A 13537-nucleotide genomic window follows, 5' to 3' on the forward strand; every position below is an offset into this window, starting at 1 on the left:
AAGCAAGTTTCGGTATATCATATTTAAACATGTGCAATGTGTTGCAAGTAAGCCACTAATTAGTTTAGTTAAATAATATTTTGAGGAAATCTGTTATGACCAGTCCAACCTATATTTTAATCTCAGAGAGGTTTCTGCACCCAAAAATATATAGGAAATATAGTTGGTCAAAGGAAAACCAACAATTTGCATAACAAATGTTTTAATTACATATTCAAGACAAAACATTTTAAAATGACAAAGCAGATCATTTCTGAAATTCATTTAGAAATGTGTGGAATAGGTGGCAAATTTTGTACAAATTAAAGGTTATCCAATCAAGATAAACTATTGTTCTAAGTCAAAGGGGGTGATTTATCAAGGCAAATGTAGAGCAAAATTGAACATGTTCATCTTGTGTCTTTTTCCGTCCATGCGGATTGTGGGGGGACAATGGGAACACAGATTGTGAGGGGACAATGGGAACAGTCTACATGCTGCACAGATTGTGAGATGTCCAATTCTTCTAGTCACTGGGTTTTTTTATCTTGTATTTGCATCCCCCCCAAAAAAATCTGTCAGGGCTGAGGTGGCGTAAACTTCTCAATATAATAGTTTGCGTCAGATGTAAGAAACGCTTTCTTACGTTTGACGTAAACAGAAAATGGAGCAATGTGTCAGATGATCAAACTTCTATGGCAAAGAGGGCACATTGATGCATCTCCACCATCTGTTTAGGAGAATTAGTTAGATATGGGAGGTATGTGCAACAGTTATGTACCAGTACTTATTTTATACTATGTATACTTGCGTAACCTTTGTGCCAACAACTTGTCAGGCCCCTCCAAATACAGTTACTGTTCAATACAGATATTTCAGTGTGAAATGCTACATTATTGTTCAGATAACTGCATTGCTGCAGTCACGACATGCTTCTCTGCTTTGATATATATATATACATATACATATACACACTCTGAAGTATTGCCAAGTTTACATAGGAACTTCTGTGATGGTTGGTAATAGACTTATGTTTAAACTTTGATTAGAAACATTAAAATACGATTGCAAATGGTACAGAAGAAGTGATGACATAGGTTTCATCACATCACAAATCCAACATCTATTACTTAGCTGGCTTTCAAATTCATTTTTGTTGTAAACATTTCTTGGATCTGCCCTATAGTTGTGATCCGCTGACAATCAGTTACACATTTAGGAAATGTTTTCAGACACTGTTCAATTATGTGCTGATCATCAGCTGCACAGAATGTTTTGGAAAGTCATTCGAAAAAAGTGATAGCTCAAAGGATTACTAAGGATTCACGAAGCTCCGATAACACACATCAATGGCAATTGAGCTTTTGTACCTGTCGCCGCTTTGTGTATCCCTCCCACGTGATTAGGAAATGGCCAACACCTGATGCTGAGACGCAAGATTAAATGCCTACATATTTTGCCTTGAATCAATGACGCAAAATACATATGGTGGAATACATGGGTCTCTTATTCAGCTTGGCTTGATTGTTACTATGTAGGGTCAAATATTTAATTTTTTGTACCCTACAGGGAGTTGAGAGTCAAAGTAGCGATGCTAGAAATGATTGTGTCACATTGCAATAAACAATCTGGAATTAATTTATTTAAATTTGTTGTACATAAATCTGAACGTTTAATTCAAAACCCCAATTCCCATTGCTCTGTTCAGGATTCCACAAAAAAAAACCAAAACATTTTTGTTGCTTTGGTCAGTGGCAGAGCGCGTAGTAAACATGGTGCAGATAATTAGTTCAGTGGCAGAGCGAATAGTAAACATGGTGCAGATAGTTAGGTTTGTGACCAATCTACATTTTTACAGATGTATTCCGACCTAGAAACAAAAATGATATGTTTAATGTTCTTCGAAAAAGGCACATTTTAAGCAGCAATTCTGGCTGCTTTTTTATTTTCCAAGTGGAAATGTATTTAGGATTGGAACTATGGGGTCTTCTAGAGCTGAACTGCTCTGCCTTCAGCTCTGGGGGCCCCCGTGTTCCTGAGAGTAACTGGCGATCTTTTTACCCGTCCTTCCCCAGGACACAAAATAGCCACCACAGCACAAGCCAACATGAAGCCATAGAGGTTGACACTATGGCTGCTTATTGGATGGCCACCAGTGCCAACCAGCAACTAAAACAAATAATCTCGGGAAGCAGGAGATTGGGGGTAGAAAAGCGGTTATCTCACCTCCTTTCCGACCATGCTAAAAAAAATAAACGGACATTTTTGGGCAGATTGCCGATGTAAATATTTTTCAATCTTAATGAACTGTCCAGAGCTTAAGAATCACACTGGGTATTACAATGTGGAGAATATTAAACATGCCATTTCATAGCTCTTATATTTGAAGCAATTGATTTAAACCTATTCCCAGTGGCGCCTGTAACAAATTGTTAGGTTATTCTGTGGCATAGTGTAATTTACACTAAGTATCTATTTATTGTGTCAGAGATATAAAAAAAATGAATTCTCATTGCATAACCCACTCAATGCCATAACCTTATTTCCATAAATAAAAGACTTCATAATGAAATGAACATTTATGATGGAATACAGAAAATAAAAACAAATTCTTCCAGGTGTTCCAACAACAAAAAGTTAAAATATTTTCAAAAGAACACATTTAATTTGTACAATTATCTCCCCTCCGCCCCATTGTTTGGGGTACAAAATAAATCCATGGATACCCTTTCCCCCCATTGTGTCTAAAAACACACATTTAAAAAGGTGCACTCATTATTAGATTAGAAATTGGGAGTCCTATATACACACCATAGAATTATTGAATCTACCTGGACTTTAAATAGGTACACACAATAAGCAGTTTATTTATTTTTAATAAATGGTGGCTCTAATTACCCAATCTTGCAGTGTTTATGGCACCTCTTAAATGTTTGGAGTTTCTCGGTAGGATAGCTTTGGGACCCAACTGCTTTCCCAACCAGACAAATTGCCCATTCAACTGTAGATCAGCAGACAGCAGAGAGACCAGGAAGAATGGACTTGAAGAGAAAAGGTACCTTTAAATCTTTAACAGAGAGCAGTATTCTGTATGTAGATTTCCACTCTTCATGTGAAGTCGTAAGGCTTACTTATTAATATTATGCTAAATAAATACGAGACATTATGAGCTGCCAGGCTTGACGAACATCATTTTGTAGTTGCTCTTCCGCGCTTTGTCTTCCGGGGCCTTGTCCGGGTCGTTCTGTTTTGCTGGCCGTGCTTGGTCTGCGCGCTCTTCCTCGGAACTTGAATCACTTAGACTCTCACTGTCACTAGGGCTGTCACTGCAACTCGAGTCAGTGGAACTCTCAGTTCTGGGGGGTCTTTCAGGCAGGGGTGTTGCTTTCTCTTCCTCATCATCACACTGATAAACGAAAACAAAGATCTAATTTAAAAGCCTGAAGTTGAATATTTAATACCTCACTTTTACAGTAATGGGTTGCTGACTGTTACCACTTAGAATAACCCAATGGACTATAAGTAATTATGAATTATTCTCACTGGAGACAAACGCATGGGAGGAAGTAAATGTGAAACTGTACCGGTGTTTTTTTGTTAGTCTCAGTTTTCAGCCACATATATCAGAACAAACTGCATGATACAATCATTTTAATGTAAAACTATATTTTTCTGATAACTGTTGTACACAGGAAAAGGAGAAACAGAAGAAGGATGGGATATTTGGAGAGGATAAGGACACAATCCCAGCTCTTAAATTTTGTGTGCTATTTTTTTGAGGCCTGTTTGGGCTCCAATATAAATTAAATGGCATGCTACACGGGCAATGAAAGGTTTTTATCCCTCATGTTAATGGAACATTCTATATGTAAACAATGTGACTTGATTGAATATTTTCTGCACTTTCATTGAAGCTGAAAGTTGGTGAAAGTTGGTGAAAGTTGGTGATCCCTTCTGTGTACTTCCTGGAGCAGTACCGGATCTCAGCCATGCAAGTCTGAGAGAAATAAGAACGCCCAAACTCCATCATTGTCATCTAAAGGATGCAAACTTGGGAGCTTTAGAAAATGATCACCAAGATACTTTTGAATGTTCCTGGAAGCCCTTATTATACTGTCTTATTACAATGTCTGCGAATTGACTGTATAACCTCTGTTCATTTAATGAAACCATGTATTGTTATAACTGTGCTCAGGACATACTTGAAAACGAGAGGTAACTCAATGTATTACTTCCTGGTAAAACATTTTTATAAATAACTAAAAATACCGTTAGCGTGACTAAAGGATCCAGGAAAACGTGAGCACATTGAATTTATTTGATATTAACTTTGGTTCAGTAATCTTGATAGTAATCCAGTGAGCAATTTGGGTACTGGTTACATAAAACAATGGAAGGCGTTAAATTCTTTGCATCTGTATCTCCGTGTCAGCACATCACTTAAAAAAAACAAAAAAAACTGGGCAAGTTATAAAATGTTAACCCCGTCAATGCTAGAGGGGCCTGCACAGGATTGCAAAGCAATAGAACAAGCAGACATTGCTGGCTCTTCTGGTAGTGACGGGGTTAAACACCGAGCTTAAGACTTGTCGCGCAGACGGCGAGAGTGAGAAATCTCGTGCAATACAAGGTGCTTGAGAAACAGATCCAAAATCAAGCCCGTGTGTGAGGCTATTTACACGAATTGATACACATGGCGAGAAAACAGATAATACCTCACTGAAGCCCAGACCGCAGTGCCGCCGGTTCCGTCCGGACATCGAGCTGTCAATGCTTTGCTGGTACTGATGCTCCAGTTCATCGTACATTTTTTTTTCTTCTGCCCCTGAATGGCCAGCGTACTTTGGTTATGTTCCATTCAAACAAAAACAGCCAATTACACAAAAATTCAGCATTTGTCTAGCTAGAATCAAAAATGTACGTTCCTAACTCACCCACTGGACTTCGTTAAAGGAATGTGACAGTGCTTTGGCTATTCTATTCACATGTTTGTACACCGTGAATAACATCAGTATAGAAAAGGCATTTTCAGATTGCTTTGTAGCAGTGATGTTTTGAAGTAGCTGCTTTAAAACTTGGTAATATGCCATGTTTCTCTATTTTGGAATTAAATGCTTTGCATTAGCCGTCTCTAGATCAGGGGTGCTCAAACTTTTTTTTGTGTGCACTCCCCTGCCTGCTCACCCCCCACCTTTCCGCCGGCATCATTTGACTCCGCGTTGTCATGGAGACGCATCCGCAGAAGCCGCTGGAGAGAAGGTAAGAGAGAGGCCTCGCGCGCTCCCCCGGCATTCTATTTCAATGTTGTGGGGAAGAGCCCGGGGCCTCTATCAGCATTGCGCCCCCCCGCCCCCGCAGTTTGCACACCCCTGCTCTAGATGGTTCTGCTGCATTTGGAATTCATATTTTGCTAAAACTAAACTGTAGGGATGATTCATGCTGCAGGGACGGGGGATTTGTAATCCTTACTATGCAATGCCTGCAACGAACTGCATAGAGCATACATGTTAGTAGCAAGGTATAGGTGCACTCACTAGACTGATCAGCTGCCTTGGGTGCATGGAGATCAACCCACTGCGGGGCGATATGAATGGCTTGTACGTCATCCAAGACGGTGAAGGAACCGGCACTCCAGGGGTCTTGGTATACAACAGTTTCTATTCCACAGAGATCGGCGTTTCGGTCAACAACACTGATCTGTGTCAGGATTATGTTGCATACGTGCAGTGCAACTTTTATATATGTGCGGAGTGAAATTCTTTATGTAACACAGGTGTAATGTATGTTTGTAATCAGCACCATTTATGACGACATGTGTCCAGTACATAACCCGGACGCTGACTAAGTGCATAAAAATCACCATAAAGAATATAAACTGTGTGATATACTGTATTTAATTTCATATAACACTGACCCTCTTTAGTTAGATTTAGACCCTATCAGTCTGCACTTGAGCACAATATCAAACCCATGATACCGACTATGATGTCCAGACTGACCGGGTCAAATCTAAAGAGTTTCAGTGATCTAATATCAGGGATACTGGGGCCCGCAACTGAGGCAATGAATACCTGATATCAGGTGTGAAGCCCAGCAAGCAAAACTCGGGACTCTAACATTGTGTATACCAGTATTTCCTATCAAGGAAGTAAATACCTTTTATCATAAGAGACAACGTGTTATTCATAAGTTACCATCTCTTTATTTAACACTTCAGTAGCAGTGGGATATTTGTTACATACCAGGGGGCTCCCTCTAAAGGTTATATCACTATTACTACACTATGCTATACTTGATACATTTAAGCAATGTGTCATTAACATAATACCAGATAAATTGACTCACAGAATAGGCCCGAAAATGATGTCTACAGTGTGTTTTTCTTGAATAATGTAGTACAGGCATTAATTCATATTTTGACAATTTTTACATGTTTTTTTTATTGGTCACTGTTACACTATATGTACACCTTACTTTTTGGTCTTTGTATGCTATACAAAAACACATATAGCATGACATTACAGCAGATATTCTTTAGTGATTTGTATGCACTTAAATGCAGCATCCGGGATATATTGTTCTCCAATGCAAATACAACACACATCACTGCAAAATGCTACAACTAGATTGGTTATCACTTGAGTCTAGGTGCAAATTTAACCTTTCCTTTCTTGCCTTCAAATACTTTCTGGGCAAGCTACCCAGCTATCTGAACAAGCTCCTCACCCCTACCACATGCAGCACTTCTCTGAGATCCGACTGCAAAAGACTGTTCATGGTCCCAAGGCTCAACAAAGCATCCGGTCGCTCCTCCTCTTACCGTGCACCCCAAAACTGGAACAACCTACCGGAGACTCTCACATCCACCACCAGTTTAAGTTCTTTCAAAACCAAGGCTGTTTCACATTTTTATCTGGTCTGTAACTGTTACATACGCCTATAAAACATTATCTTTCTATGCATGCAATGCCTTGTATATAATGTATAACCCTGTTCACTAATGTAACTATGTATTTGTAACCATGTATTTGTCATCATAACTATGCCCAGGACATACTTGAAAACGAGAAATAAATATACCAGAGACATTGATAGGGGTGGACACGTCAGAATAGAAGTTCACTCCGCACATATATAAAAGTTGCACTGCACGTATGCCACATTATCTTGACAAAGATCAGTGTTGTTGACCAAAACGTCAGTCTCTCTGGAATAAAAACTGTTTTATACCAAGACCCCTGGAGTCCTGGTTCCGTCTCCGTCTTGGATGACGTACAAGCTAGAGCATATATATTCCAGTATGATTGGTGGCAAAGCCACAGTTCCAGCTTTTACTCCATCTTACTAGTTATAGGGGAAGAACCTGCCGACACAAAATATTCTCCGCTTTTTAATTTCTCATTCAAAATCTTAAGACCCATAAGTCTAACTTTTGTTTGAAACGCAATGCTATTGTTCTACTTCTTTTCCCCTACACTATAATGAAAGGAATAATAAAATACTTCCCACGATGAGTAAATTATTTTGGCAGTGCTGTTCTACAATTCGACCATAACAAGTGTGTCAAGATGCAGAATGATCACGTGAAAAAGGTCAAGACTATGTAAAGCACCGTAAACCCCCCGCGCTTTCCACGCTTTTCATGCTTTTAAGCAGTTCATTTGTTGGTTTATTCGCAGACTGTAGATTACAGTATGTATTTCTTTTATTTTTCCCCACTAACAAAAACACACGCTCTACTACTTCCTTCTTAAACATGAGGCGGCCTGTGCGATTACACCCATATTTTACTACTATTCTGTGAGAACGGACGTGTAAAACAAATGATGAACATGAAGCACCGTGCAAACCTGCGGCTTCTGCTAAGAAAACCTTGTTTTCATTACTCTCTATACACAGGCTGTAGGAAGAATAGAAATACTGACCTGATCTGAAGTGAGAGGTGGATTTGTGATCGCCAATGACCAGGCGTCCTGTGTGCTCTTTCTGTAATAATACATATATACTGCTGAATTCCACATATCTGATTATAAAAGATGAGAAATCTGAGCAAAAATAGAAACCAAAAGAGAAAAAAATCTACAATTAAAAGGCCCCTGATCATTCGCATTGTATTAAAACAAACGGTGCAACAGCCCCTTTCTTAACAGGAGATGTTTGCCATTGCTGAAAGTGAGCGGTATATTCTGTTTTTTCGTTTGTACATGTGGAGTTGGTAAGCATCAGCTTTTAGATGTTGCCCGTATAATATTGCACCTTAATGCAAAGTTTTTTTGCACGGGCATGTGTTGCTGTTGAAGGCAATATGGGTTCAGTTCTTGCCTAATTAACGTCACAGGGTCAGTCCCACTTAAATTTCAGATTTTCTTTTTTAATTCTAATCACATACATATTTGCAAAAACTTCTACTGTTTTTCAGTTCTAGATGCATGGTCAGCATCATCAGTTTTTAAACCCAAACAGAACAAGAATATGTTAACATGTATAAGAACCAAAACAGTGACCGTGCTATTTGCATGTCGTTACCCAGAATCCCTGGCTGTAGTGGAAGCATTGTATGCCAAGTGACTTGGGAAATACAGGGTTGTAGACCTGAGACATTCAAACATATTTATAACTGGGGGGGGGGGGGGGGGGGTTCGCCGTTTGCTCTATTCTAGATAAGAATTGATGTAAAGCAATTTATGTGGACTCTTTAAAATGCCAACTCTTGGGATATTTCTGGTGACACTTAAGCATCTCTCACTGCACTTTATCCTGAATTTTGGGTGGGCCTAAGCATCTCTCACTGCACTTTATCCTGAATTTTGGGTGAGCCTAAGCATCTCTCACTGCACTTTATCCTGAATTTTGGGTGGGCCTAAGCATCTCTCACTGCACTTTATCCTGAATTTTGGGTGGGCCTAAGCATCTCTCACTGCACTTTATCCTGAATTTTGGGTGGGCCTAAGCATCTCTCACTGCACTTTATCCTGAATTTTGGGTGGGCCTAAGCATCTCTCACTGCACTTTATCCTGAATTTTGGGTGGGCCTATCTGATAACTGCTAATAGCCATATGCATTGTATATTACATTATATTTGCATGGTGACTTTGGGAATGGGAATAGGTAAAATCTTATTTGGCCAAGTGTGACTATTTATTAAATACAAGTCAATACAGTGGGCACCAAAACTGAGTCATAGGAAGAGGCAACATTTTCTGTCAATAGATTTTGCTTAAAAAGGAAATAAAAAGTATCAAAAAAAGACAGCAGGAGAATGGGCAGTAACACCACCAACCACTCTGTGCAAAGTGGTGCACTTAATATGATCAATACAAGTATACAAACTATTTTATTTTGCTCGCTGCTGACTTTATTCATAGCCAATGACTTAAATGTACAGGTCAAAGCTATAACGTAGAATAGAGGTGTGCGAGATTGTTTTTGGTGGGGGGGGGGGGGGGAGTGCAGCAGTTAGAGGTCGCGCTCTCCCCCAAGGCATTTAATTTACATGCCGGGGAACCTCGCATGGCCTCGTTACTAACTTACCTTGGCTTCCAGCGACGCATTGAGCCCGGCGCCATGGGATCATGTGACGTCATTTGACACCAGAGCAGAAGGGGGGGCGCAAAGGGAAAAGATTGCACACCCCTGACTTAGATTATCAAGACGTTGCACGTTACCTATTCATTGATCCTTGTGATACAGTCTACAGCAGGGGTGGGCCACAAACAGGTCAGGTTTTCAGGATATCCCAGCGCAGGACTGCAGTTACCCACCCCTGATGTACACCCACCTATGTAATAATATAATAATTGTTTGTTCTTCTATAGAGCTGCTAGTTTTACATAGCGCTTTACAGACATTTCCTGTCCCATGGAGCTTACAATCTATGTTTTTGGTGCCTGAGACGCAGGGAGATAAAGTGACTTGCCCAAGGTCACAAGGAGCCGACACTAGGAATTGAACCAGGTTCCCCGGCAACAAACTCAGTGCCAGTCAGTGTCGTTACTCACTGAGCCGCTCCTCCCTATGTAATGTATTACAATATTTTCTTCCATTAATTACAGAAGCTTTTTAAAAAATATATGTCACCAACCTTTGCAGCTCCCATAAGTCTGAGAAATTTCTGCTTCCGTTCATCATTTCCTAGGTCTGCCTGCTCCCAGCTGCCATGTTCATTCTGAAAAACAATTAGCTCAGATTGAAACGATTATTTGATAACTGATCATCTCCAACCTACTGGGAACTGAATATCTTTTTATATAGACAATTTCTTAGAGATCTGTCGAGACAGTTTTAGGTTTGTTCACTCCACTGTTATTTGCTTGTGGTTATACAAGTGTGCCCATTAATGATCCGCTAACACTTCATTATATGCAGATCTTTTTATCCCGAGATTGTTAACGGCGGGATAGTCTATAACAGTAAAGTAATCTAATATATGCGACTTACAAGGCGTCACTATTACACCCAATGACATATCTGGTGTATTGTAATTTTCACTCTTATGTAACCCTAGGAGGTAATACTTCTATAGTACTAGTTATCACTATAGACGGTATAAACTAGCGGGTCATATAGTGTTCCAAAAGGGTGAAGTGCTAGATCATTGGCAATGTAGAACAAACTTTATATACATGAACTATTGGCATCCTCGAGTGTCTGAGCTTTTAGAGATACTTGCGTACATGTTGAGCCATTAGGCCAGACTCCTAACGCAACGTCACCACAGCGAACTCAAGCAGTTAAGGCTGCATTCCGTTTAGACTGGCGCCAACCACCTGTGTAAGGTAATATTCATATGGCTTTGTTTATAATCTATGCATATTTCTGTTTTTATTTTATTCCATGTTATTTGCTTTGGCCGTCACTTCCAGGGTGGGGCTTGTGCAGGTGCACAGGTCTCGTGGTTTTTAACCATCACCTTGAGAAAACATACTTTGTGTTTGGACCGAAACGATGGATAATAAACTGCATTCACATTCCACCGGAAGTCTTCTCCATTTTGTGTATATGTTTAACCTTTTCCCTGACAGAAGGTCCTATAACACATTCGACTGCAGGCATCTCTGGAAGCTAAAGTATGTGTATATAAATTTGTAAAGCGCCGACATATTCCGCAGCGCAGTATATATAAGCAATAATACTTGTAGACACACTGGGAACGTATGTCACACACAGTCGCTCCTACCAACCATTGTGGCCAAGCACTGCCATCTACAGCGGTTACCATTCCCTCACCTGCTGTTTCTGTAAGGCGTGTAATATAGTGCGCGCGCATGCACTGCTGTGCCAATTATAATTTATACTAGGGACGCGCGCGCACGGCCGTGAGCTGTGACGCGGCAGACCAGGGAAATTACAATACATAGTTGCATAAGTAGATGAGGTTGAAAAAAGACAAATGTCCATCAAGTTCAAGCTATGCTAAATTTATACAACAGATACTTTATCCTATATCTATACTTATTGATCCAGAGGATCAATACAATAAAATTGTATTTTTGCGCTGCTACCGCGCCGCAAACCATTCACAGTGCGGCCTAACACTGACATCAGAGTCATGCCCCCTAACAGCGCGCATCACTGCTTGGAGCCTACAAACTAAGCGCGCATGCCAGTCACGCACGCAGCAGCAAGAACTAATAAACAAGCCTAAATCTCCCATCATACCACTAAGATTGTAAGCTCTCCGGGGCAGGGATTTACTTTCCTAGTGTCTGATTTTGCTGCACTTATTGTATTATTATTATAATTCCCAGTACTCTATTCTTTGTGAAGCGCTGAACACACTTTCGGCGCTATATAAATAAAGACATATATATATATATATATATATATATATATATATATATACATACATATATACACATATACATACATACATACATACATACACATACACATATACATACACATATACATACATACACATATATACACACACATACATACACACACACACATACATACATATATACATACATACACATATATATACACACATACATACATACACATATATACACACACACACATATATACATACATACACATATATACATACACATATATACAAGGTGAGCCCTGTGTTTAATCAACCGTGTAAAAATAAATACGGGGCCACCCTGAACCCAGCACTACAGGGGCCTACAGGATAATCCGGGAGATCTCAGCAGTGTGTGGGCCTGCGAGCATGGCCTTGTCCTGGTATTAGCCCTGACAGGCTTGTGGCCTCTCCGCGGCCCCGGATATTACACGCCCTCCCTCCCATATCACCTCCTCCGGCCTCTCCGCGGCCCTCTTGAACCCGCGCTTGTAGTTCTCTGCTGAGCTCATCTCCCCGCCGCTCCTCTCCTCCTCCCTACTACTACTACTACTGTCCTGTGTGTGCCGCGGCTGCGACCGGACACACATGCGCAGAAAGGGGAGCCAGGCGCGTCGCGTCACGTCACGCAACTGGCTGCCGGGAGATGGAGTTCTTTATGGAGCCGCGCTTATGTTGTGACGTAGCCATGGCAGCAGTGAACAAAAAAACTACAAGTCCCGTGAGCGCGCGCGGCAGGAGCAGCAGCGCCGGGTTTGAGTGAGTGTCCCGCGGAGTTACTAAGTGTTACTGTGCAGAAGAATGAAACGTGTTCTATACAGGCATTCAGGGCGCCAGCATAGCTATGTCCTATAGGGAACCATGTTAAAAATGGTTATTGAGGCAAAAAGTGACACTGTGTGCTCATTTGCATGTCATTTCCCAGAATCCCTTGCTGCAGTGGAAGTGCTGTATGCTGGGTGATAATGGGGAAAGGCGGGGTTGCAGACCTGCCTAAGACATGCAGATGAGCATACAGCTATATTTGCATATATATATATATATATATATATATCACATGTTAATTATACATATATTACTCATTACATGAGGTACTTAGTATTCATGAGATATATATATATTGTATTGTATGTCTTTATTTATATAGCGCCATTAATGTACATAGCGCGTCACAGTAGTAATAAATGTGGTAATCCAATAAATAACAGATAATATAAATAACAGATCATGGGAATAAGTGCTTTAGACATAAAAGTAACATTAAGGAAGAGGAGTCCCTGCCCCGAGGAGCTTACAGTCTAATTGGTAGGTAGGGAGAACGTACAGAGACAGTAGGAGGGAGTTCTGGTAAGTGCGTCTGCAGGGGGCCAAGCTTTATGTATCATGTGTCCAGAATATCCACAGTGCTATTCATATGCTTCTTTAAGCAAGTGTGTCTTAAGGTGGGTCTTAAAGGTGGATAGAGAGGGTGCTAGTCGGGTACTGAGGGGAAGGGCATTCCAGAGGTGTGGGGCAGTCAGTGAGAAAGGTTTAAGGCGGGAGAGGGCTTTAGATACTAAGGGGGTAGAAAGAAGATATCCTTGAGAAGAATGCAATATATATATATATATATATATAATCTGGCACACCATGCCAACTTTTGTCTCAAGTTCATATTACATGAACAACCCTTAAGCCAATGCATGCTGCTTTAAACACAGCCTCAGGCCAGGCCTTGTAGGTCTCTTCAGTGTGAGGTTGGTTGT

General features: G+C 40.5%; 1 protein-coding gene across 2 annotated transcripts; it reads right to left on the reverse strand.

Annotated features, from left to right (window-relative positions):
- Window positions 1-1601: 1601 nt before the first annotated feature.
- Window positions 1602-12399, reverse strand: C12H11orf58 (chromosome 12 C11orf58 homolog). 2 transcript variants are annotated; one of them, XM_075567732.1, is made up of 6 exons: window positions 12245-12398; window positions 10654-10746; window positions 10062-10145; window positions 7905-7965; window positions 4695-4804; window positions 1602-3385 (listed from the first exon to the last, which is right to left on the reverse strand). In XM_075567732.1, exons 2-6 carry the CDS (start codon window positions 10663-10665, stop codon window positions 3143-3145), a joined length of 510 nt encoding a protein of 169 aa, XP_075423847.1. In that variant the 5' UTR covers window positions 10666-10746; window positions 12245-12398; the 3' UTR covers window positions 1602-3142. The 2 variants fall into 2 exon arrangements, with proteins under 2 accessions (XP_075423847.1, XP_075423846.1); XM_075567731.1 differs by lacking the exon at window positions 10654-10746 and having other exon boundaries at window positions 12245-12399.
- Between the last annotated feature and the right edge of the window lie 1138 nt (window positions 12400-13537).

The sequence above is a fragment of the Ascaphus truei genome, chromosome 12 (genome assembly GCF_040206685.1).
Source record: "Ascaphus truei isolate aAscTru1 chromosome 12, aAscTru1.hap1, whole genome shotgun sequence".
Taxonomy (NCBI): domain Eukaryota; kingdom Metazoa; phylum Chordata; class Amphibia; order Anura; family Ascaphidae; genus Ascaphus; species Ascaphus truei.

What these genes read in the sequence shown, in the direction of transcription:
- C12H11orf58 (XM_075567731.1), bottom strand. Translation starts at nt 12,382, where the DNA reads ATGTGTGTCCGGTCGCAGCCGCGGCACACACAGGACAGTAGTAGTAGT. An exon ending in CCGCGGAGAGGCCGGAGGAG is followed by an intron (nt 10,146 to 12,244) that starts GTGATATGGGAG and finishes ATTGTTTTTCAG; the next exon opens with AATGAACATGGCAGCTGGGA. An exon ending in CACCTCTCACTTCAGATCAG is followed by an intron (nt 4,805 to 7,904) that starts GTCAGTATTTCT and finishes CTGGCCATTCAG; the next exon opens with GGGCAGAAGAAAAAAAAATG.